The 26,564-nt window shown below is 43.6% G+C and overlaps 1 protein-coding gene across 3 annotated transcripts; it reads right to left on the bottom strand.

Annotated features, from left to right (window-relative positions):
* LOC311123192 (rho guanine nucleotide exchange factor 18-like) lies at positions 1-26,564 on the bottom strand. 3 transcript variants are annotated; one of them, XM_084197453.1, is made up of 18 exons: positions 26,457-26,564; positions 19,530-19,712; positions 19,245-19,385; positions 18,973-19,094; positions 15,711-15,954; positions 15,244-15,498; positions 13,055-13,240; positions 12,565-12,783; positions 12,260-12,384; positions 12,041-12,112; positions 9,825-9,872; positions 9,477-9,659; positions 8,601-8,753; positions 8,228-8,356; positions 7,910-8,092; positions 3,464-3,662; positions 1,650-1,754; positions 1-1,526 (listed from the first exon to the last, which is right to left on the bottom strand). In XM_084197453.1, the coding sequence occupies exons 2-18, from the start codon at positions 19,630-19,632 to the stop codon at positions 1,351-1,353; spliced, it is 2,643 nt and encodes an 880-aa protein (XP_084053579.1). In that variant the 5' UTR covers positions 19,633-19,712; positions 26,457-26,564; the 3' UTR covers positions 1-1,350. The 3 variants fall into 3 exon arrangements, with proteins under 3 accessions (XP_084053579.1, XP_084053580.1, XP_084053581.1); XM_084197454.1 differs by having other exon boundaries at positions 19,530-19,709; XM_084197455.1 differs by lacking the exons at positions 19,245-19,385; positions 19,530-19,712; positions 26,457-26,564 and adding an exon at positions 18,524-18,634 and having other exon boundaries at positions 18,799-19,000.

The raw sequence follows: 26,564 nt of genomic DNA, 5'->3' as shown, positions 1-26,564 counted from the left end.
TCATGGTATAGTTTCTGCTCTGACATGCACTGTCAACTGTGGGACCTTATATATACACACAGGTGTGTTTCTTTCAAAATCATGTCCAAACAATTGAACCTAGTTGTAGTGACATCTCAAGGATGATCAAAGAAAATTGGATGCACCTGAGCTCAATTTAGAGTGTCATAGCAAAGGGGTGTGAATACTTATGTAAATTTGATATCTGTATTTCATTTTCAATACATTTGCTAAACATTTTAAAAACATGTTTTCACTGTCATTATGGGGTATTGTGTGCAGATGGGTGAGAAAAACAAATAAATTGAATCCATTTTGAATTCAGGCTGTAACCCAACAAAATTTGGAATAAGTCAAGGGGTATGAATACTTTCTGAAGGCACTGTATATAATGTGTTCTAATTCGATTTATGTGTTCACTGGAAACTGTGAGCAACATAATTCACAAATCCTTCTAAACAACCTCCCCATATTAAAACAACATAATTCAAAAAGTTAAATCTTAACATTATTATTTACAAGTTACCTTTGTTCCCAGAACATAACCATATTACAGTTAAACAATGAGGAAAAAGGAAAAAACAATTTGCTCCAGTTCAAACTACATTCACGCACACAGGGCAGCTGTTGTGTGGTAAAACTCAACTAAAACTCCATGTTGAGCGTTGATATCGCATGGTAAGGCTGTCTGCATTCAACAGTTCAACAAAATGTCACCCACTCCTGTCTCCCTCATGACAGAAACCACAGTAGAATTGGCATCATTTAAGTCCAGTAGTCATAATTATTCTGTGTTAAAATACAGTATAACCCCATACCATTATTATTCCCTCTAACAGATACATCTACATTTACTTCCATACATTCTATGACATAAATGCATTATTTTGATTAAGACATTCTGATTTCAAGCAGCAGGTCAACGATATAGATTAAAGTCGTTTCTAATGCGCTCTGAGAATAAAACGTGCTTGGCACCTCAGATCTGTAAACAAGTTATAATAATAAACAGCTTCCTGACAACACCGCTCAACATTCATGTAAGAATCCTTTAAAAGTAAAGACTTGAGTGCAGAGAGTGGTTAGAGATGATTCCTCTTAAACCATGACAGAAACACTCATCAGAACAATATGGAAATTCAACAGGCACTCAATAAGTACCAGGAATTAGAAAAGTCCAATCAGTAAAAAAATAAAATCTTTACTGTACAGTGATCAGAACAGACTACTTTGGCGGGCCAAATAAAATCACTTGTGGACCGGTTTTGGCACACAGGCACCCAGTTGCAGACCCCTGGCATAGGCCCTATGAGTTAGGGTTTTGGTCTTACCCTGTATCATCCTGTGTCCTTACAGATAGATGACGCGTTCCTTGGTTGGTTTGCGTGCTATGTCTTTGGGGAAGGGTGGAGGATGAGGAGGTTCGGGTGGAGGGAAGTGCCTCCTCATGCTGCTGCTGGACAACAGGGTCTGGGTCTGGGAGGGCTTGGCATTGGACAGAGGCTCTGGAGGACTAAAGAAACGATCTGAGGAGGGATAACAACGTAGGGTTAACTTACTCATCGTGTGTCCGTGCGTGCGTGTGTGCGTCATGTTCATTTAGATCCTGAGACGTTAAAACAAATCTCCAGTCATGGTAAAAATCTTACCTGATTGGTAGCTCCTGTGAGGGCTCACAGTCCTCTTCCCTCTCAGACTCCCGCACTCTTTTCCTGTCACTCTGATCGGCACCACCTGAGACATGTCTATAGATGCTGCAGGAGGAAAGACAACTAAAGAGAAATACTCACTTCCTAACAGATAATAGAATTTAGAGTGTCATAGCAAAGGGGTGTGAAGATCTTGTGACTGACATCCTGATCCCGCCAGTGGCGGTCGGTGCTTATTTCTATAACAGCATATTGGATGACTCTCATTCATATCCCATTCACCCAGCTCAATGTAACATGGATAGGTTTAGGCTACTACATGATACTTCAATTTTCCCTATATCCATGAGGTTGCTACAACAGTGACGCATTCAATACCGTCTTGCACACTCTTGCCTGCATCTAGCTGATCTAGGGTGTAATCATTAGTCCAACAGTTGCAAACAAGAGTTTCTATTGGACAAATTCAGGAATGTTTATCCCTGTTTGGTTCCGTTTAAGAAACGTTTTTCAACAGAATCGGCGGAATGAATACACCCCTGATCACACGCAAACAGTTCACTTTCATAGCCACATACAAACAGCTCGATGTAGTCCTTATCGCATCTACGTACTCTCCTCCTCTCTTCCTCTCACCTTTTCCCTTCGCTTGTGGACTTCAATGCACAACACATCAGCTGTCTGTGACCAGGGGGAAATGTCCAAGCTAAACCTTCATATCATATCCAATACACACAGCCTACATCGTTGTCCCCATATTAGTTAAAGTAACGTCATAGTCAACATAGCTAATAGAACTAACGCATTAGTAAACCTGCTACAATCATGCAGTCCAGTGTACAGTCAGTAAGCAGTTTAGCAGTTACACAGGCGGGCCCCGGTGGCAATACATTTGTAAAACCAAAAGCTTACCTTGACTTGGAAGAGTTCCAGTGTTGGATAGTCATAGCCAGCTAGCTAACATAGCATCCCTCTGTTTGAGCAGGCTAAACTAGCTAGCTGCATTTGCTACCTAAGTACAGTACTTTCCCTCTCTTGCTCCTCCTACATTTTTAAATAAATTAATTTGTTCAAACTGTTCAACTATTGTCTTTCTCTGAGTCAACTACTCACCTAATTGTATGCACTGCAGTGCTAGCTAGCTGTAGCTTATGCTTTCAGTACTAGATTAATTCTCTGATCCTTTGATTGGGTGGACAACATGTCAGTTCATGCTGCAAGGGCTCTGATAGGTTGGAGGATGTCCTCCGGAAGTTGTCATAATTACTGTGTAACAGTGGAGGCTGCCTCATAATAATGGCTGGAACGGAGCAAATGGAATGGCATCAAACACATGGAAAGGACACCATTCCACTAATTCCGCTTCAGCCATTACCATGAGCCCGTCCTCCCCAATTAAGGTGACACCAACCTCCTGTGCTGTGTAAGTCTATGGAAGGGGGTGAGAACCATGAGGTTTTCTATTGAAGTCAATGTACCCAGACGAGGACAGCAGCCAGCTGTCCTCCAGCTACACCATGGTGCTACCCTACAGAGTGCTGTTGAGGCTACTGTAGACCTTCATTGCAAAACAGTGTGTTTTAATCAATTATTTGGTGATGTGAATATATTTAGTATAGGATAACTTTAATGTTTCACTAATTTTATGAAATTCACTGAGGAGGATGGTCTCCACTGGATCCCACTCAGCCTGATGAAGAACCTTTGTGTTCAATACATTGCAAATAAAAACTACAGGAGCATCTAACCATCCAGTGTGTGGGTAGTTTTCTTATACGATCATGTCTACCATGTATGTAATTAAGTGTTCTGACCTGCACTATGCATGCACTGGTGCGATCCCTTTTTTCTGCTCTTCTCGTTGCCCTTGCTGCTGAGGGCAGCCAGCTTGGTGGGGATCTGCTGCTGCACGCCCGCTGGCTTGTGGACCAACTGGTTGGTGATGCTGATCAGGTGAATGGGGACCTCCACTTTAGGGGGCACAGGGCTGATGCTCTCCCTACGAAGGGGCACCTACAATACAATACGATAATGTAAAGTTATGAATACTGTAACCTTGTCCCCAGGCTATTGCGCACAGCACATTTAAACCTGGTACATCAACGATTCAAAGTTAGCCTTAGTGGGAGTGACAATACAATGTAAAGTATTTGTCATCATTTAATTTTTGCGAATCACACGAGTGCGAGGCGTGGCTCTGTGCTTTTTCTGCGCTAGCGTATGGGGGAGGATTAGGGGGGAGGGGTTGTGGGTAGACGTGGGCGGTATACCGTAGATTTTCAATACCGTTAGGGGAACCCCCGCCTCGTGGGGGCTGCGTGCTACGCCACTGCTTATAACTAACTATATCTGTAACTATAAGAAATCTAAGATGTGTCAAATAAATTACAGTGCATTCAGAAAGTATTCACATCCCCTGACTTTTTCCACGTTGTTGTGTTACAGTCTGGTTGAGATTGTGTGTCACTGGCCTACACACAACACCCCATAATGTCAAAGTAGAATTATGTTTTTATAGATTTGTACAAATTAATAAAAATGGAAAAGCTGAAATGTCTTGAGTCAATAAGTATTCAACCCCTTTGTTATGGCAAGCCTAAATAAGTTCAGGAGGAAACATTTGCTTAACAAGTCACATAATAAGTCTGTGAGCAATAATAGTGTTTAACATGATATTTGAATGACTACCTCATCTCTGTACCCCACATACAGTGGGGGAAAAAAGTATTTAGTCAGCCACCAATTGTGCAAGTTCTCCCACTTAAAAAGATGAGGCCTGTAATTTTCATCATAGGTACACGTCAACTATGACAGACAAATTGAGAAAAAAAAAAATCCAGAAAATCACATTGTAGGATTTTTTATGAATGTATTTGCAAATTATGGTGGAAAATAAGTATTTGGTCACCTACAAACAAGCAAGATTTCTGGCTCTCACAGACCTGTAACAACTTCTTTAAGAGGCTCCTCTGTCCTCCACTCGTTACCTGTATTAATGGCACCTGTTTGAACTTGTCAGTCAACTTGACAGTCACACTCCAAACTCCACTATGGCCAAGACCAAAGAGCTGTCAAAGGACACCAGAAACAAAATTGTAGACCTGCACCAGACTGGGAAGACTGAATCTGCAATAGGTAAGCAGCTTGGTTTGAAGAAATCAACTGTGGGAGCAATTATTAGGAAATGGAAGACATACAAGACCACTGATAATCTCCCTCGATCTGGGGCTCCACGCAAGATCTCACCCCGTGGGGTCAAAATGATCACAAGAACGGTGAGCAAAAATCCCAGAACCACACGGGGGGACCTAGTGAATGACCTGCAGAGAGCTGAGACCAAAGTAACAAAGCCTACCATCAGTAACACACTACGCCGCCAGGGACTCAAATCCTGCAGTGCCAGACGTGTCCCCCTGCTTAAGCCAGTACATGTCCAGGCCCGTCTGAAGTTTGCTAGAGTGCATTTGGATGATCCAGAAGAGGATTGGGAGAATGTCATATGGTCAGATGAAACCAAAATATAACTTTTTGGTAAAAACTCAACTCGTCGTGTTTGGAGGACAAAGAATGCTGAGTTGCATCCAAAGAACACCATACCTACTGTGAAGCATGGGGGTGGAAACATCATGCTTTGGGGCTGTTTTCCTGCAAAGGGACCAGGACGACTGATCCGTGTAAAGGAAAGAATGAATGGGGCCATATATCGTGAGATTTTGAGTGAAAACCTCCTTCCATCAGCAAGGGCATTGAAGATGAAACGTGGCTGGGTCTTTCAGCATGACAATGATCCCAAACACACCGCCCGGGCAATGAAGGAGTGGCTTCGTAAGAAGCATTTCAAGGTCCTGGAGTGGCCTAGCCAGTCTCCTGAACTCAACCCCATAGAAAATCTTTGGAGGGAGTTGAAAGTCTGTGTTGCCCAGCGACAGCCCCAAAACATCACTGCTCTAGAGGAGATCTGCATGGAGGAATGGGCCAAAATACCAGCAACAGTGTGTGAAAACCTTGTGAAGACTTACAGAAAACGTTTGACCTGTGTCATTGCCAACAAAGGGTATATAACAAAGTATTGAGAAACTTTTGTTATTGACCAAATACTCATTTTCCACCATAATTTGCAAATAAATTCATAAAAAATCCTACAATGTGATTTTCTGATTTTTTTTTCTCATTTTGTCTGTTATAGTTGACGTGTACCTATGATGAAAATTACAGGCCTCTCTCATCTTTTTAATTAGGAGAACTTGCACAATTGGTGGCTGACTAAATACTTTTTTCCCCCACTGTATACAATTATCTGTAAAGTCCCTCAGTCGAGGAGTGAATTTCAAACACAGATTCAACCAACAAGACCAGGTATGTTTTCCAATGCCCCGCAAAGAAGGGCATGGTGACGTTATTATTGGATTGTGTATCAATACACCCAGTCACTACAAAGATACAGTCATCCTTCATAACTCAGTTGCTGGAGAGGAAGGAAACCGCTCAGGGAGGCCAATTCTGAATTTTAAAATGTTAGAGAGTTTAATGGATGTGATAGGAGAAAACGGAGGATGGATCAACATTGTAGTTACTCTACAATACTAACCTAAATATTCCAAAACATGCATCCTGTTTGCAATAGGGCATCAAAGTAAAACTGCAAAAAAAGTGGCTAAGAAATGTACTTTGTCCTGAATTGTCCATATTTTCAAGCATGGTGGTGGCTGCATCATGTTATGGGTATGCTTTTTATTGGCAAGGACTGGTGAGTTTTTCAGGATAAAAAATAAATGTAATGGCAAAATGTAATGGCAAAATGTAATGGCAAAAAAAAAATAGAGGAAATAAAGAAATATAATGGCACAAGGAAAATCCTAGAAAAAACCTGGTTCAGTCTGCTTTCCACCAGACACTGGGAGATTAATTAACCTTTCAGCAGGACAATAACCTAAAGCACAAGACCAAATCTACACTAGAGTTGCTTACCAAGAAGACAGTGAATGTTCCTGAGTGGCCGAGTTACAGTTTTGACTTAAATCTACTTGAAAATCTAAAATGGCAAGACATGAAAATGTTTGTCTAGCAATGATCAACAAACAATTTGAGCTTGAAGAATTTTGAAAAGAATAATTGGCAAATGTTGCACAATTCAGGTGTGGTAAGCTCTTAGAGACTTACCAAGAAAGACTCATCGCTGTAATCACTGCCAAAGGTGCTTCTAGAAAGTATTAACTCAGAGGTGTGAATACTTATGTAAATGAGATATTTCTGTATTTCATTTTCAATAAATGTGCAAAAATTTCTAAAAACATGTTTTCACTTTGACATTATGGGGTTTTGTGTGTAGATGGGTGAGATCTTTTTTTATTTAATCCATTTTGAATTCAGGCTGTAACACAACAAAAAGTGGAATAAGCTAAGGGGTTTGAAAACTTTCTGAAGGCACTCCAGCTATGCATTTGGTTTGCTAACTTGCTAGCTAAGTGGCTAGATGTCAAGATCAAGCTTCTTGATTACAGCAGAAGCATTCAATCTCCTCCTGGATCAAGATCCCTGCTGCCTAAATTGTTTTGTGCATCAATATTATTATTTATTTTTGTATATATAATTTTTAAAATAATGTCCCTTGTGTGCACTTCCGGTAATACCGTATACCCTGGGTGGTACAGAAACTGTATGAAAATCTGAATACCGGCCAACCTTGTCGGAGATGATTGGTTGGTAGATTAAGCTGATTAAGCCAATGCTTATGCGCCGGGTGTGTCTCCTGGTCTTTCTGTATTGGCTAACGAAGGCCAAGTTTGATGCTTTGGTCCACCAGACTCTTTATTTGGGCGGAAGCCTCTGGGAACAAGATTATGAATACTATGAACTACTGGGATTGAACTCGTAAGAGTGTTCTGATAGGGAACTTTGTCACTTTTAATGGAAATGCATGTTGTGAGGTCAGCACACAAAATACACAATATTAATACACTATAGTACAATAAATAGAATACAAAAACGCTGGAAGGTGAACACACATATTCACATAGTCCTGTGGATAGTGTTGCAAAGTACCGGTAACTTTGCCAAAATTCCCAAGTTTTACAGAAATCTCCTACTTCTCATATGTCCTATTTCCTACTTATTCCCTCCTGATTCTGGGAATCTTATAACCGGGATTTCTAGAAAACCTAGGAATTTGGGGAAAGTTACTGGAATTTTTCAACTATCTGAGGTTGGTATACTGTCCTTCCATGTAGTCTAGCCCATGTTATGTCCTAGCTATGTCTCACCTCTGGGGGCTGCTCCAGGAAGAAAGCTGTGGCTAGAGAGGGGCTGGGTTGGACGTGGACCTTGGAGGTCTGGATGGGGGTCACGTCACCTCCCGTGGTCGAACCACCCATCAGGTCCCCTCGGAACGACTGGGAGAGGTCCCCTCGGAAGGAGGCAGAGTGGGGGAGGTTCCCTCTAAACGACTGGGAGTGGGGGAGAGGAGAAGAAGAGAATGACCAGATTACCTAAACGTCCCATACATCAATATCTATAAATGCATAATTAACAGCCCTCTCACTATTGGTCCTCAGTCCTTAACGACCACACCACCTCCTCACCTGCTGAGTGTTGAAGTTAAAACTCCCAGGGTTGGCAATGGTCTTGTTCTTCTTCAACTTCATCTGTATATCCAGGCGTTCCTTCTGTTTCTCCACAGTCCTTGTAGACTCCCTCAGCCTCTCCAGATCCTGTTGGTACGGTACATCACATGAACAATGAAAAAAGGCCAGCAGCACTCACTTGGATAAAATTGGCAATTGAAGCTTTGTTTTAATTTATTTTTAACTCTTAGACCATTTTACGTTCTTTTTTTTTTTTTATTTTTTTTTTACATTTGGCCATTTAGCAGACACTCTTATCCAGAGCAACTTACAATAAGACCACAATTGTTATATTGTAACATTGTATAATGTAACAAAACGAAGCAGCAACCTGTTGGTAGATTTCTCTCCATCTCTCCAGCTCCCCCCTCTCCTCTGCTAGCTTCTCCTCCAGTCTCCTACACTCCTCCTCTCTCTGTCTTAGCTGCGCCTCCAGGACCTCCGCCTTCAGCTGGTGGCGCTCCTGCTCCTTCTCCCAGTGAGCCTGCGGATGAGATGGATGAGATAGAGGGAAATGAGATGAGTTTCTGCTCAAACAACTAGAAAACCAGGCGAGGAAGGTTCCTAACTAAATCAGCGATCAATCAAGTACAAGGGAGAAGTAAAAACCCTGCAGACACTCGGCCCTCCATGGAATGAGTTTGACACCTGTGAGACAGAGAGATATCATAGATAAACACAATAGATAGTTCAATTAATAGATAGAGGATTAATCGAGATCGATAGATCAATAAACAGAAAAAGACACAGGAAATTGCAAGTACTTGTGCACAGAGACACACAACATTCATCCAGCAGGTGTAACCCTATAACAAGATTGTATGTATACATATACAACATGTGGCTATATTTTGATAAAAGCTTTAAGACGTAATAACTGATACAGTGTCTGCAGTTTAAAGCTCTATTCTAGCTACCTGTTCCTGATGGAGTCTGCAGCTTGTGGAAGTTGGCCATCTCCTCTCTCCGTTTCTCTAACATAAACTATTTTCTACCTCAGGGTTTTAAACTGTTCTAGTACCTGTTCTTGTCTGTGCTGTCTGCAGCTTGTGGAAGTTAGCCATCTCCTCTCTCCATTTCTCTAATGTAATAAACTGTGTTCTAGTTCAATACCTGTTCTTGTCTATGCTGTGTCTGCAGCTTGTGGAAGTTAGCCATCTCCTCTCTCCATTTCTCTAATGTAATAAACTGTGTTCTAGTTCAATACCTGTTCTTGTCTATGCTGTGTCTGCAGCGTGTGGAAGTTAGCCATCTCCTCTCTCTGTTTCTCCATGTTACGTTGTTTCTCCTGCTCCAGGAGCACGTTGCCACGAGGATGGCCAGGATGCTCGCGCTCTGACAGCAAGGCACGCTGCAACTCAATGTGGCTGTCCTGCTGGGAGACGATGGCCTACGGGGAGTGGCAGGGAACAAACTTAACACCAGGAGGCAGAGGACAAACTTCAGACCAGGGATGGGCAGTGGACACACTTAACCTATCTAATGGTAAGATAAGACAGGTCAAACCTATCAACTGTCTCTATAGAATGTAAAGAATAGATACAGTACGTCTTACCAGCAGACTGTAGAGTTTTTGTGAGAGCAGCAGCACCCTGTCAAAGAACTGGGGAGAGAGAGACAGAAATAAGGTTGTAGCAGCTTTCGAAAAGCCGTGGGAAAACCAAATGCAAGATTTGAGATGCACATCCAAAATCCAATCGAAAACCCAAGAATCCAAACGAAAACGTATTTATTTTCATAGAATCCAATATAATAAGTGCAAGGTAAACAAATTAGATCAAGGTAAAACGTGCGGTTAAAAAAAATAGATGCTTTCCCGGTCTCACAAACATTTGCTTTACTTCCTGTTTCTATATACCCAATATGTGGCTATCTGGGCAGGCCCACCCATACTTACAACTAATTGAGGATAGAGGGAGTAATTGGCCTATTATAATTCAAATAAGAGAACCATAATAAGAAATCACATTACCAAATTACTGCATAAACCATATAGAGTGCTGTGAGAAATAAATTTGCCCCCTTGCTGATTTTCTCTATTTTTGACACTGAATGTTATCAGATCTTCTACCAAAACCTAATGTTGGATAACAGGAACCTGAGTGAACAAATAACACAACATTTTGATAAAGTTATGCAACACCCAAAGCCCCTGTGTGAAAAAGTAATTGCCCCCTTACACTCATTAACTGGTTGTGCCACCTTTAGCTGCAATGACTGCAACCAAACACTTCCTAGAGTTGTTATCATTCTCACATCGCTGTGGAGGAATTTTGGCCGACTCTTCCATGCAGAACTCCTTTAACTTCGAGGTATTTGTGGGTTCTCGAGCATGAACTGCTCATTTCAGGTCCTGCCACATCTCAATCAGGTTTAGGTCTGGACTTTGACTAGGCCATTCCAAAACTTTACATTTGTAGATTTTCAGCCATTCTGATGTAGACTTGCTTGTGTGTTTTGGATCATTGTCTTGCTGCATGACCCAGCTACGCTTCAGCTCACAGATGGATAGCCTGACATTCTCCTTTAGAATTCTCTAATACAGGCCTCCCGAGTGGCACAGCGGTCTAAGGCGGCACTACAGACCCGGGTTCAATCCCAGGCTGTGTCAACCGGCCGTGACCGGGATACCCATAGAGCGGCGCACAATTGGCCCAGCGTCGTCCGGGTTAGGGGAGGGTTTGGCCGGGGGCGCTTTACTTGGCTCATCACGCTCTAGCGACTCCTTGTGGCGGGCCGGGCGCCTACAGGCTGACCTCGATCATCAGTTGAACTGTGTTTCCTCCGACACATTGGTGCTGCTGGGTTCCGGGTTAAGCGGGCGGGTGTTAAGAAGCACTGTTTGGCGGGTCATGTTTCGGAGGACGCAGCGATGAGACAAGATTGACATTGGGGAGAAAAAGGGGGGTAAATTACGAAAATAATAAAAATATATGACAAACGGTCAAGCATGGTGGTGGTAGTGTGATGGTTTGGGGATGCTTTGCTGCCTCGGGACCTGGACGAATTGCCATCACTGAAGGAACCATGAATCCTGCTCTGTACCAGAGAATTCTAAAGCAAATGTCAGGCTATCCGTCTGTGAGCTGAAGCTGAAGTGCAGCTGGGTCATGCAGCAAGACAATGATCCAAAACACACAAGCAAGTCCACATCCGAAAGGCTGAAAAGCAACACATTTAAAGTTTTGGAATAGTCAAAGTCCAGACCTAAACCTGATTGAGATGTTGTGGCAGAACCTGAAACGAGCAGTTCATGCTCGAAAACCAACAAATGTTATGTCGCTAAGTTAAAGCAGTTCTGCATGGAAGAGTGGGCCAACATTTCTCCACAGCGATGTGAGAGACTGTTCAACAACTCTAGGAAGCGTTTGGTTGCAGTCATTGCAGCTAAAGATAGCACAACCAGTTAATGAGTGTAAGGGGGCAATTACTTTTTAACACAGGGGCTTTGGGTGTTGCATAACTTTGTTTATGAAATAACTATTTTTTAATCATTTTTTTCATTCAGGTTCCCTTTATTTGATATTAGGTTTTGGTTGAAGATCTGATAACATTCAGTGTAAAAAAAAAATGCAATAATAGAGAAAATCAGAAAGGGGGTAAATACTTTTTCACAGCACTGTAAATAAATGAAATGATCCTTAAATATATATATTATCTAATAGACAAATATTTGCATAACTAATACAATAGAAAACTGGCTCCAACAGGTTGGCACAATTTTAAAAAAAGTGACTGCAGATATTCATGATATGTTCTAGCAACACTTACCTCAGCTTCAGGAAAGGATGGATTTGGGCATGGAGAACTCCAGTATGATGCTGGTGCTGGTGACTCATCTACCTGTAATCACAATACCATGAAATCAGACACACTAAACCAGTCAATACCGCCCTCCCTCTCTCAGGAGAGAACACGAGCACACTTGTAGGAGGGAACAAGTGCCCACTTGGAAGAGAAAGGGAGAGAATGGAACAGCCAGTAACTCACCGACAGTTCCAGACTCTCTGATTGGTCAAGGTCCTGTAGCTGGGGGTCAGAGTTTGAATGCTGACCTCTGTCTAGAGGTCTTCCTGCCACACTGTCTAGCTGTTCTCCCGCCTGTATATTACCATCTGGAAAACATGAATATGAACAGTGGTATAATAAAGGAAAGGTAAAGGGGGATACCTAGTCAGTTGTACAACTGAATGCATTCAACTGAAATGTGTCTTCTGCATTTAACCCCTCTGAATCAGAGAGGTGCGGGCGTCGATCCAGCAACCATAGTCCATCTGTATGAGTGGTAGACTTACTCTTCACAGGGGTTATGGGATTGCAGACATAGCCCCCACAGGTTTCGGCTCTCCTGAGTGCCACCGGGTTCCACAGCCCCCCAAGGCCTAGCCCCCCTGGACGGAGCCGTAGCACTTCTGGCCTCAAACTGTATCCCCCTGAACCCAGGCTGTCCTTTGGAGGGGGGTAGGGATCTCTCACAGTTACACCGGACAGGAGAAGGTTCTGCAGATTCTCCACTGAAGAGAGAAGAAGAAACGAAAAGCTGATTCCCTAACTGACAAGCTGACATTGGATTCTCATGGTGGGTCAATAAGTATTTATAACAGATTTACTAAAGAAAATGGTTAAGTTAACTATTATCAGATCCTATCAGACCTAGCAGGAGTACCAAGGCCAGCCTATCAGAGGTGAAGGTGGAGCTATTACAATATTGCTTTAACCTATCAAATCCTCACAGATCTCCACAATTGCTTAGGGCATAGGGGCGGATTTGTCATTAATTCCTACCCTCAGTGATGGCCCCCTTGAGCAGTGTCTCCCCCTGCTGGAGGTCTAGGGCGTCACTGCGGAGCAGCAGACGAGAGTGGTTCACTACATCCTCCAGCCCTGGTACAGCCTCCGCCATGTCAGCAAACATATGCAGCTTCTCTGTCAGGCTCTGCATGATCTGGACATCCTTCATACACAGACTCCCTGGAGACACACACAGATTCTATGGTCAGAAAAATACACAGACCTACAGATGCCCTGGACACACACACATTCCATATGACCTGACAATGGTAGTTGAGGGCATTTGGACAGCTGTTATTGAGAACATTTTGAAGCGCTCATGTAGAGCTGGTATGGGTAGAGTCTTTTACCTTGGAAGTCTCTGAGACTGGTTTAGCCTGGCCTCCTCCTGTACAGCTGCTCCTCTATCGTGTGCGTGGCAAAAGAGCTCTATTTTCATGTCATCCAACAAATGTAAAAGCCTGGAGTTTGCTAACTTGCATTGGCACTTGGATTGGAACTGGTGGTTTGGTCAGATGACATGAACATAGACCTCTTTGGTCATGCACACCAGTGGTGGGTTTGGCGTCAAAATAAGGATGCAGAAAAGAACCTCATACCTACTGTAAGATATGGTGGTGGATCTTTTGATGTTATGGGGCTATTTTGCTTCCACTTTTCCTGGGGCCCTTGTTAAAGACATGCTCCGGTACTTTGGCGACTAGTAAGTATTTTTTAAACCTCCCGCGTTGGGCTGGATGTGTCAATGTGTAGTTCATACATGCATCATCTATGAGCAGAATTACGGTCTTACCTCAATTAGCCACGAAACCTCACGTGGACCAGTCCCCTTAGCAATTAGAGTTGCAGCCAATGAGCTTCAGCCCCTCGCTATTTGAGTGACAGCTCAAGATGCACACACAGTAGAGCGAGAGAGAGCAATGATGCACATACAGTGAGCTCCAAAAGTATTGGGACAGTGACATTTTTTGTTGTTGTTTTGGCTCTGTACTCCAGCACTTTGGATTTGAAATGATACAATGGAGGTTAAAAGTGCAGACTGTCAGCATTAATTTGATGGGATTCTTATCTATATCGGGTGAACCGTTTAGAAATTACAGCATTTTTTGTACATAGTGCCCCCATTTTAGGGGACCAAAAGTATCGGAACAAATTCCTGTGTATTAAAGTAATACAAAGTTTAGTATTTGGTCCCATATTCATAGCACGCAATGACTAGATCAAGCTTGTGACTCTACACATTTGTTGGATGCATTTGCTGTTTGTTTTGGTTGCGTTTTAGATTATGCCCAATAGAAATGAATGATTCATAATGTATTGTGTCATTTCAGTTTTTGTTATTGTAAATTGATATCCTTCATCTGCACTTACGGACTGCCCAACCACAGGTTTTCAATGGGGTTCAAGTCTGTAGACTGAGATGGCCATTGCAAAATGTTGATTTTGTGGCCAATTCTTTGTGGATTTCGATGTGTGCTTGGGGTTATTGTCTTGCTGGAAGATCCACTTGCGGCCAAGTTTCAGCCTTGTATTACATTTACATATTAGTCATTTAGCAGACGCTCTTATCCAGAGCGACTTACATGAACTACACATTGACACATCTAGCCCAACGCGAGAGGTTTAAAAAATACTTACTAGTCACCAAAGGCTCCCGAGTGGTGCAGTGGTCTAAGGCACTGCATCTCAGTGCTTGAGGCGTCACTACAGACCCCCTGGTTCGATTCCAGGCTGTATCACAACCGGCCGTGATTGGGAGTCCAATAGGGCGGCACACAATTGGCCCAGCGTCGTCCGGGTTTGGCCGGTGTAGGCCGTCATTGTAAATAAGAATTTGTTCTTAACTGACTTGCCTAGTTAAATAAAGGTAAAATAAAAATAAATCAAGGATCTTGATAGATTCTGTATGGAAGAATGGTCTAAGAACCCTCCCAATGTGTTCTCCAATCTCATAAACATTTTAGAAAAGAGGCTCAGTGCCTTTATACTCGCAAAGTGAAAGGTATTGAAAACAGGGGTGCCAATCATTTTGACCCCAATCTTTTTGAGAGAAGAAATATTTGACAAAATGTGGGCATACAATATAGCCCAGTATGTATATTATTTATTTCATACAGTGTTTTTGCTAATCTTTATCAAGGGTGCCAAAACGTTTGGATCTGACTGCATTTCTTTTAAATCACCTTTCAGCCATCCGTTGGCCGCCCGCCAGTTGATGGTCCCCTCATGGAGCAGGGTTCTGGACCCCTCTGCCAGGTCCTCTCTCCTGAACACCCTTCCGTCCTTCAGCCTGCCCTGAGAATGAGGTTCCAACCTGCTGCCTATGTCTCTCAGCCTAGAGGCCCTCTCATGGTCATGGACCTGAGAGTCCACAGCAGAGATGGTCTCTCTGATCAGAACCAGGGCTTGGGCCAGGGCACCGTGCTCCTCACTATCGACTGATGGGAGAAGATGGGAGGAGAGTAGAGGATTGGGTTTGGGTTAATTCCATTTCAATTCAGTCAATTCAGGAAGTAAAATCAAATTCCATTTGTGAACAGCGTGGTTATCAAGCATGGCTGGGCCTGGGGGCTGATGGTACTAAGAGATATGCAGCCTAGCCCAGCTGAGCCCACCTTAAAGGCATTCAGTTACTGAGTCCGTTAGTTACCATCAGTGTTCTGTAGAATGCGTTCCACCAGAACGGGGTACTTTGTGAGCCGCTGAGACACCAACAGAATACATTCTGGGACTCCTAACCGCCGCACAATGGACAACCGACCGATTTTCGTAATCAAGTTCTGGAACTTCTTGTTGTTCTGTAGCTGTTCTTTGTAGAAGCTGACAGCATCTGTGTGGTGACTGCAGAACACTCCATAGCTCTCCTTAATCCTCTCTCCCATCTCACCTGAAAACTACACCACAACATCATCATCATGATGATCAGGTAAACAACAACAAACATTCTGATCAGGTATGACAAAGGGATAGTACAGAGTCATGATTTCTTTAGAATGTTTTCTCAGAGAGAGAGAGAGAGAGAGAGAGAGAGAGAGAGAGAGAGAGAGAGAGAGAGAGAGAGAGAGAGAGAGAGAGAGAGAGAGAGAGAGAGAGAGAGAGACTACCTGGTTGATTAGTATATCTCCCAGCTGTGTGACTGTGTAATGGTTCCTACCTGTTTGTGTTACAGCGTAATGGTTCCTACCTGTCTGTTTCAATGCCTCATGGTCAAAAGTTGAGAATAATAATAATAATAATAATGCCGTTTAGCAGACGCTTCTAGCCAAGCGACTTACTGTCATGTGTGCATACATATTTACGTATGGGTGGTCCCGGGGATCGAACCCACTACCCTGGTGTTACAAGCGCCATGCTCTACCAATTGAGCTACAGAGGACCACAATGACACAAGTATTGGTCTTCACAAAGTTCGCTGCTTCAGTGTTATGAGATATTTTTGTCAGATGTTACTATGGTATACTGAAGTATAATTACTAGCATTCCATAAGTGTCAAAGGCTTTTATTGATAATTACATTAAGTTTATGCAAAGAGTCAATATTTGCAGTGTTGACCCTTCTTTTTCAAGACCTCTGCAATCAGCACTGGCATGCTGTCAATTAACTTCTGGGCCACATCCTAACTGATGGCAGCCCATTCTTGCATAATCAATGCTTGGAGTTTGTGGGTTTTTGTTTGTCCACCCGCTTCTTGAGGATCGACCACAAGTTCTCAATGGGATTAAGGTCTGGGGAGTTTCCTGGCCATGGACCCAGAATGTCGATGTTTTGTTCTCCGAGCCACTTAGTTATCACTTTTGCCTTATGGCAAGGTGCTCCGTCATGCTGGAAAAGGCATTGGTCGTCACCAAACTGTTCTTGGATGGTTGGGAGAAGTTGCTCTCGGAGGATGTGTTGGTACCATTCTTTATTCATGGCTGTGTTCTTAGGCAAATTGTGAGTGAGCCCACTCCCTTGGCTGAGAAGCAACCCCACACATGAATGGTCTCAGGATGTTTTACTGTTGGCATGACACAGGACTGATGGTAGCGCTCACCTTGTCTTCTTCGGACAAGGTGCTTTCCGGGTGCCCCAAACAATCGGAAAGGGGATTCAGAGAAAATGACTTTACCCCAGTCCTCAGCAGTCCAATCCCTGTACCTTTTGCAGAATATCAGTCTGTCCCTGATGTTTTTCCTGGAGAGAAGTGGCTTCTTTGTTGCCCTTCTTGACACCAGGCCATCCTCCAAGTGTCTTTGCCTCACTGTGCGTGCAGATGCACTCACACCTGCCTGCTGCCATTCCTGAGCAAGCTCTGCACTGGTGGTGCCCCGATCCCGCAGCTGAATCAACTTTAGGAGACGGTCCTGGCGTTTGCTGGACTTTCTTGGGTGCCCTGACGCCTTCTTCACAACAATTGAACATCTCTCCTTGAAGTTCTTGATGATCCGATAAATGTTTGATTTCGGTGCAATCTTACTAGCAGCAATATCCTTGCCTGTGAAGTCCTTTTTGTGCAAAGCAATGATGATGGCACATGTTTCCTTGCACAACCATGGTTAACAGAGGAAGAACAATGATTTCAAGCACCACCCTCCTTTTAAAGCTTCCAGTCTGTTATTCGAACTCAATCAGCATGACAGAGTGATCTCCAGCCTTGTCCTCATCAACACTCTATCCTGTGTTAATGAGAGAATCACTGACATGATGGCAGCTGGTCCTTTTGTGGCAGGGCTGAAATGCAGTGGAAATGTTTTTTGGGGGATTAAGTTCATTTTCATGGCAAAGAGGGACTTTGCAATTAATTGCAATTCATCTGATCACTCTTCATGACATTCTGGAGTATATGCAAATTGCCATCATCAAAACTGAGGCAGCAGACTTTGTGAAAATTAGTATGTGTCATTCTCAAAACTTTTGACCACGACTGTATATATGAATGGACAAATCCATCAATCACGTGACACCATTCATTCCTATGTGAAGACTCAATAGTGCATTGAAGCCAAATGAAGTCGGTTAAGATGGCGTCTCATGGAGACAATATGCGTAGTTTGAGCTACTCCAGGAAGTGAAGTTGCAGGCTAGCTCAGTGCTGCACCATCTCATTTATTAACTCAAGTTGAAGGCTGACCTGGGTACTGCAGGCAGCCATTAGCAACTAAATTATCCTCATAACTCCTTCGTGCGATTTTATAATAATCGGTTCAAAGATAAACATCTGGTGTATTAGAAGCAATTATTGGTAACTTGATTGTCTTCGATATTTACACAAAGATTGCCATTTTATCCATTCACTAAAATGGGGGATCCTGTTTTCTGCTAACAATGCCTGCAGTACCGCGGTCGGCCTTCAACTTCCGTGGCTTCAATGAGAGTGGGCAGTCATTTTCCCCTGGTCTGTGTGACTGTGTAATGGTTCCTACCTGTCTGTGTTACAGTGTAGTGGTTCCTACCTGTCTGTGTAACAGTGTAATGGTTCCTACCTGGTTGATGAGTATAGCTCCCAGCTGTGTGACTGTGTAGTGATTCTGTCCGTCGCGGCAGTCTCTAAGACACCACAGGAAGTGTTGGTGGATGTGCAGCAGGCTGTCCATCTGATGGAAGAGTAAAGGAAACGATTACTGCACATGCAATACACACCTATTGGTTTTAAGCAAGAGATGGAGTCACCGGATGGGAACATCCTGTCCAGCTTATGCTCCTCCATCTGTAGGCTGCGTCTCAGATCTCTCTCGCTCCATATGTACGTGTGTGTTACCTGAGGGAACATCCTGTCCAGCTTATGCTCCTCCATCTGCAGGCTCTGTCTCAGATCTCTCTCGCTCCATATGTACGTGTGTGTTACCGGAGGGAACATCCTGTCCAGCTTATGCTCCTCCATCTGCAGGCTCTGTCTCAGATCTCTCTAGCTCCATATGTACGTGTGTGTTACCTGAGGGAACATCCTGTCCAGCCTAGTCTCCTCCATCTGCAGGCTGCGTCTCAGCTCATACTTGTACACACTCAGCAGCAGCTTCAATGTCTGCAGGTGGTACACCTCCATCTGGATCAACTCTGACACACACACACACACACAAATACAGCATCATCATTATTACTGTTATAAAGAAGTCATCAACAACATAATTGTAGCAATGGCTAATATCATCATCACCCAAACCAGTTCTTTAATGATAAGATCAGCTACCCCAGCTATATTCTTACCGTAGATGACATCTTGTCTCTTTATAGCGTCTTTGTGTAGTCTCTTTATGTACTGCTGGTCCACAGAGACACTCCAGGACTCTCCCTCCAGGTCCTGAGCATCAGCCTCCAGCTCCGCACGCAGGGCACTGTAGTGGCCATCTACACACACAATAACACGCACACACACACACAGCTTAATGGGCATCTAGACACACACAACACAAGAGTGTCACAATAACAAACAACAAACATAAGACAGGTACAATAACACATCCAGGACTAACTACTGTAGTGATCATGTACCTTCTAAGTTGATGATGTCGGTGCTGGAAGAGGAGAGGGACACAGAGTCCTCAGGAGGAGGGGGTCGAGGAGAGAGTCCTCTGAGAGCATCCAGGTCATCCATGTGTTATGTCAGGGTTAAAGGTCAGGATGATGGGACCGAGGCCATGGAAGGCTGGGGGATGGAACCTGTATACAGGACTGCTGGATGGAGAGAGGAGATAGATTGCATTTTTGTTACGTTGTGTTTTCTTATTTATTTGCTAATTTGTAAAGCTAATGAGAAAAACCTGGCCAGGTCACAATACGAAAAACCTGGCCAGGTCACAATACCGCATACGATACTGGCAGTCTGGTTTGATGTAAAGACAGTGTTTTGTTTGTTGTGGCCTACTGTAATTTGAGATGTTTAGACTGATTTTAGATTAGATACACACACAAAAAATATGTGGACACCCCTTCAAATTATTGGATTCGGCTATTTCAGCCACACCCGTTGCTGACAGGTGTATAGAATGGAGCACACAGCCATGCCATCTCCATAGACAAACATTGGCAGTAGAATGGCCCGTACTGAAGAGCTCAGTGACTTTCAACGTGGCACTGTCATAGGATGCCACCTTTCCAACAAGACAGTTCGTCAAATTTCTGTCCTGCTAGAGCTGCCCCGGTCAACTGTAAGTGTTGTTATTTTGAAGTGGAAACATCTAAATCAAATCGTATTTGCCACATGCGCCGAATATAACAGGTGTAGACATTACAGTGAAATGCTTACTTACAGCCCTTAACCAACAATGCATTTATTTCTTAATAAAAAAGTAAAATAAAACAACAACAAAAAGTGTAAAATAAAAAGTAAAATAAAATAACAGTAGGGAGGCTATATATACAGGGGGATACCGGTGCAGAGTCAATGTGCGGGGGCACCGGCTAGTTGAGGTAGTTGAGGTAATATGTACATGTGGGTAGAGTTAAAGTGACTATGCATAAATAATTGACAGAGTAGCGCAGCGTAAAAAGATGGGGTGGGGGTGCAAATAGTCCGGGTAGCCATGATTAGCTGTTCAGGAGTCTTATGGCTTGGGGGTAGAAGCTGTTGAGAAGCCTTTTGGACCTAGACTTGGCGCTCCGGTACCGCTTGCCATGCGGTAGCAGAGAGAACAGTCTATGACTAGGGTGGCTGGAGTCTTTGACAATTTTGAGGGCCTTCCTCTGACACCGCCTGGTATTGAGGATCTGAGGACCCATGCCAAATCTTTTCAGTCTCCTGAGGGGGAAATAGGCTTTGTCATGCCCTCTTCACGACTGTCTTGCTGTGTTTGGACTATGATAGTTCGTTGGTGATGTGGACACCAAGGAACTTGAAGCTCTCAACCTGTTCCACTACAGCCCCGTCGATGAGAATGGGTGCGTACTCAGTCCTCTTTTGTTTCCTGTAGTCCACAATCATCTCCTTTGTCTTGGTCACGTTGAGGGAGAGGTTGTAATCCTGGCACCACACGGCCAGGTCTCTGGCCTCCTCCCTATAGGCTGTCTGATCGTTGTTGGTGATCAGGCCTACCACTGTTGTGTCGTCAGCAAACTTAATGGTGGTGTTGGAGTCGTGCCTGGCCATGCAGTCATGGGTGAACAGGGAGTACAGGAGGGGACTGAGCATGCACCCCTGATGGGCCCCCGTGTTGAGGATCAGCGTGGCAGATGTGTTGTTACCTACCCTTACCACCTGGGGGAGGCCCGTCAGGAAGTCCAGGATCCAGTTACAGAGGGAGGTGTTTAGTCCCAGGATCCTTAGCTTAGTGATGAGCTTTGAGGGTGATGAGCTAGGAGCAACAACGGAAATATCTAGGAGCAACAATGGCTCAGCCGCAAAGTGGTAGGCCACACAAGCTCACAGAACGGGACCACCGAGTGCTGAAGCGCGTAGCGTTTAAAAATCGTCTGTCCTCGGTTGCAACACTCAGTACTGAGTTCCAAACTGACCCTGGAAGCAACGTCAGCACAATAACTGTTCGTCGGGAGCTTCATGAAATGGGTTTCCATGGCCTAAGCTCACCATGCGCAATGCCAAGCGTCGGATGGAGTGGTGTAAAGCTCTCCGCCATTTAACTCCGGAGCAGTGGAAACACGTTCTCTGGAGTGATGAATCACGCTTCACCATCTGGAAGTCCGAAGGACGAATCTAGGTTTGGCGGATGCCAGGAGAACACTACCTGCCCGAATGCATAGTGCCAACTGTAAAGTTTGGTGGAGGAGGGATAATGGTCTGGGGCTGTTTTTCATGGTTCGGGCCCCTTAGTTCCAGTGAAGGGAAATCTTAAGGCTACAGCATACAATGACATTCTAAACGATTTCTACTGTTGATACCTTGAAATGATCAAAAGCCTGTATAGAAAATACCCCAGACAGGAAGAGAGGATTAGATGGTGTTGAATCCTGACAAATACTATTTTCTATTACAGAACAGAAACAAAGCCATTGGTGTGGGTGGAAAGGAAAGAAAACTGGTTTGACACAGTTACAACGTCACAGCCCTAGTCAGACCAGCTCACTGACAACACACATGGCAGGGGAGAGAGAGAGAGAGAGAGAGAGAGAGAGAGAGAGAGAGAGAGAGAGAGAGAGAGAGAGAGAGAGAGAGAGAGAGAGAGAGAGAGAGAGAGAGAGAGAGAGAGAGAGAGAGAGAGAGAGAGAGAGAGAGAGAGACGAGAGAGAGAGAGAGAGAGAGAGAGAACGAGAGAGAGAGAGAGAGAGAGAGAGAACGAGAGAGAGAGAGAGAGAGAGAGAGAGAGAGAGAGAGAGAGAGAGAGAGAGAGAGAGAGAGAGAGAGAGAGAGAACGAGAGAGAGAGAGAGAACGAGAGCGAGAATACACACAAGACAGCAGGGGGCAATTCCATGGTAACGAAATTGCGCCGAGACTCTGATTTTGTAACTTAAAAGTATGCCAAACAAAAAACATTGATTTCAAAGTTTAACAACCCATACAACTCTATGCACAAGGCCTACTTTTAACAATTTACACTGAATTTCGGTAAAATCGCCCTCAGTTTCTTGTGTCCACGTTTTCCAAATTACGATTCAACGACATCTGCAGAAAGAATGGGGTATTAGCTATGGCATGACTCATTGACTCTTTTGGTTATTGAACTACAGTAAGTGTAGTGGATTCTCACCCGGTAACGGAATTGCGGTAATCGAATCTGAAGTAATCATAGATGTCTATGTTTCACAAGTTTGGACATCAAAGTACAGCACAGTAGAGCTCAGTAGAGTACAGCACAGTAGAGTATAGTTCAGTACATTATACTGAACTCTACTGTACAGTACTGAACTATACTCTACTTTTCTTTACTGTACAAACGTGTGAACACAACTGTTGATTGTGACTACTATGATTTCCCATTGTAGCCGATTCAATTGTAGAAATTCCATTACCGATTTGGCAACGGAATTTCGAGTTTTAATCACTTAATAATACATAAAATGTATATCAGTAAAAACACTAAATTGGTAGGTCTACCTTTACTTGAAACTTCTGTGTACGTTCATTATCCTCCCTCCTCATGAGGGAGAGAAATTAAAAAATATCTTAAAGATGTGTTTTTTTGTTAACGGAATTTCAAGGTACAAGGCAATGTTTCTTAAACTTACAGGAGCCAAATAATTTCTCCAAAACTAAATATAAGTGTTGATATTAGTTGGCAGGGGTCTTTACTTCACCATTATTGGGTTTTGATGTATTTTAATACCTTTTAATACTTTCTCTGGTAGATGTTTTCTAAAAACACTTTTCTATCTGTTTGACCAGAAATCAATGCCTTTGCTTATTCAAAAAAAATTTGGATGGATGTTTTATTTATTTATGTATATATGCCTTAATTTGTAAAAAATATATAGTCTCTAAGCTTTAATTTGAGACCCAATTTGACATGCTCCTACAAACTTGATTGATGTTAATTAGCATCATAGCATAGGCCTATCTGTCACAGTTGTGAACTGTCCCTGTCAACTAAATTGCATTGAAATAAAATCTTACTGAAGCCTTCATAGATCCTTTATAAGGCATACATAGATGAATTTAAAAAAACATTCATGAGCATGTGTCATGCTAAAAAGGATGGAGAGATGGTTATGTCACATGTAAAATGACAGTACACGATCAGTATGTATGGACCTCAGAGCATGTTGGACTTATTTGCCCAACCACAGTAGCTCATAGATCTCTCTCTACTGGGTGGACACATACACACACATATGGCAGTGACAGCCAAAACATATAGACAGGAGTGTGTGCCATGGAGAAAACTAATCCACTGGCTGCGTGTGTGTGTGTTTCGTTCACACAGCTGGGTACTAAAGACACAGTTCACACACCCTTCTCTGTCTCTACAGCCTCTGGCTCATCTGTTAAGTAGACAGACAGACACAGACAGACATACATACAGACAGAGCTTCCTCCTACAGTACACCACACACAAAGAGTCAAGAAGAGGCACCCTATTCCCTACATGGTGCACTACTTTTGACCAGGGCCCATAAAGGTAGTGCACTACATTCGGAATAGGAATTAAAGTTCTACAGTCCCGTACTGACCTGGGAGGAAAGGGTAGGAGGTGGGAGGAGTGAAATACAGGTCAGCCCCTGTGTGTTAGAACAAGAACTAGACTAGAAAGACAGCCAAGTATCCCGGCAGGTGAACGCAGTGTCAGTAAAGTAACGCTTCCTCAACTTTCAATGCATTTTACCAGAAAAATTATCATGCAAAATAAAAAAAGGTGAGTAAATGGCATTTATACTCCACTACAACACTGACTGCCTGTAAAACATTACACACCTATGTGAGAATGGTATTAATTGACTACAGCTCAGAATTCAACACCATAGTGCTCTCAAAGCTCATCACTAAGCTAAGGACCCTGGGACTAAACACCTCCCTCTGCAACTGGATCCTGGACTTCCTGACGGGCCGCTCCGAGGTGGTAAGGGTAGGTTACAACACATCTACCACGCTGATCCTCAACACGGGGGCCCCTCAGGGGTGCGTGCTCAGTCCCCTCCTGTACTCTCTGTTCATTCATGACTGCATGGCCAGGCACGACTCCAACACCATCATTAAGTTTGCCGACGACACAATAGTGGTAGGCCTGATCACCGACAATGATGAGACAGCCTATAGGGAGGAGGTCAGAGACCTGGCCGTGTGGTGCCAGGATAACAACCACTCCCTCAACGTGCTCAAGACAAAGGAGATGATTGTGGACTACAGGAAAAAAAAGAGGACTGATCACGCCCCCATTCTCATGGACGGGCTGTAGTGGAACAGGTTGAGAGCTTCAAGTTCCTTGGTGTCCACTCACCAACAAACTATCATGGTCCAAACACACTATTCCCCCTCAGGAGACTGAAAAGATTTGGCATCGGTCCTCAGATCCTCAAAAAGTTATACAGCTGCACCATCGAGAGCATCCTGACTGGTTGCATCACCGCCTGGTATGGCAACTGCTCAGCCTCCGACCGCAAGGCACTACAGAGGGTAGTGCGTACGGCCCAGTACATCACTGGGGCCAAGCTTCCTGCCATCCAGGACCTCTATACCAGGCGGTGTCAGAGGGAGGCCCTAAAAAGTATCAAAGACTCCAGCCACCCTAGTCATAGACTGTTCTCTCTGCTACCGCACGGCAAGCGGTACCGGAGTGCCAAGTCTAGGTCCAAAAGGCTTCTTAACAGCTTCTACCCCCCATGCCATAAGACTCCTGAACAGCTAATCATGGCTACCCGGACTATTTGCATCGCCCCCCCACCCCAACCCCTTCTTTTACGCTGCTGCAACTCTGTTTATTATTTATGCATAGTCACTAACTCTACCCACATGTACATATTACCTCAATTACCTCGACTAACCGGTGCCCCCGCACATTGACTCTGTACCGGTACCCCCTGTATATAACCTCCCTACTGTTATTTTATTTTACTACTGCTCTTTAAAAAAATAAAATAATAGCTAATCATTAAACTGCATTGTTGGTTATGGGCTTGTAAGTAAGCTTTTCACTGTAATGTCTACTGTAATGATGTGAGGGGTGTGTGAGCTCCAGCCCAGTTAGCTAGGCCTAATTATAATCATGTGACCTGCTCCCATCAGGGGTTCTGCAGGGACAGACTGAAAAATACAGAATATAGCCTCACTAACGGCTGGCCTGGTCTGGCCCGGCCCAGGGGCTTTTTCCCTTGCTGAACAATGTCCCATGTTAAGTTGCTATCTGAGAGGTGATAGTGACACCTGTCAGGTCTTCTAGCAGGGTCCATGATGATCATGGGAGAGGCCATTCTCTATGGAAACAGAGTGCTACTGTGTTCTTGGATAATTCTTGGAGAGGAACATTCCACAAGGAGCTGTCTTTCTAATGTCATGTACTGTATTCAACATAGACACTGAGGTTTAGAACCTCTTCACCTCCTAACAGGGAATAGTCAGGAGTGTGAATGGCAGGTGTTATTTCCAGTAGAGGAGAGGAGTGTGAAGAGAAATAGGTACAAGTGGGTGTCTTAACGTTTATGCTTTGGTGTCTTGGAGAGATATATATATTCAAAATCTTAGTTTGACAACAGATAACATCCAAGTGAATTGAATTACTTTCAATAGATTATTTTGAGAAAATATTGCATTTAAGTTTGAAGGCTAGAATGCATATGTTTGTAAAGCATTTCAATACAGTAAGTCAAATACATGTCGGGGGAATTTTCGAAAAGTTCATTGAAGTTAAAATTACTGGGATCATTCCAATTTTATAAAGTTTTTATGGCGACCAACCAACCTAGCAACACTCATTTGCCAGTTCCACATAGTCAGGTCAGGTGTTACAGCCTAAGTCAACAATAAGTATTTCCTTTCCCCGTGAAATAAAACTATCAAATACGACATCAAACCGCTAGCCTCGATCAATTCTTACCCCACCGTCGAACTAATTCCTGCGCGAGCTGTTGTAAAAATGTTGTTACTTTGTATCAGCTGCTAAGGATCCCGAATAGCATCGACCGCGTTGGCATGTACTATATTG

This window comes from Coregonus lavaretus, assembly GCF_964263955.1.
Source record: "Coregonus lavaretus genome assembly, contig: HAP1_SCAFFOLD_1428, whole genome shotgun sequence".
NCBI classification, from domain to species: Eukaryota; Metazoa; Chordata; class Actinopteri; order Salmoniformes; family Salmonidae; genus Coregonus; species Coregonus lavaretus.
Note: the sequence above shows the minus strand (reverse complement) of the source record. Positions and strands in the feature narration are given on the sequence as shown.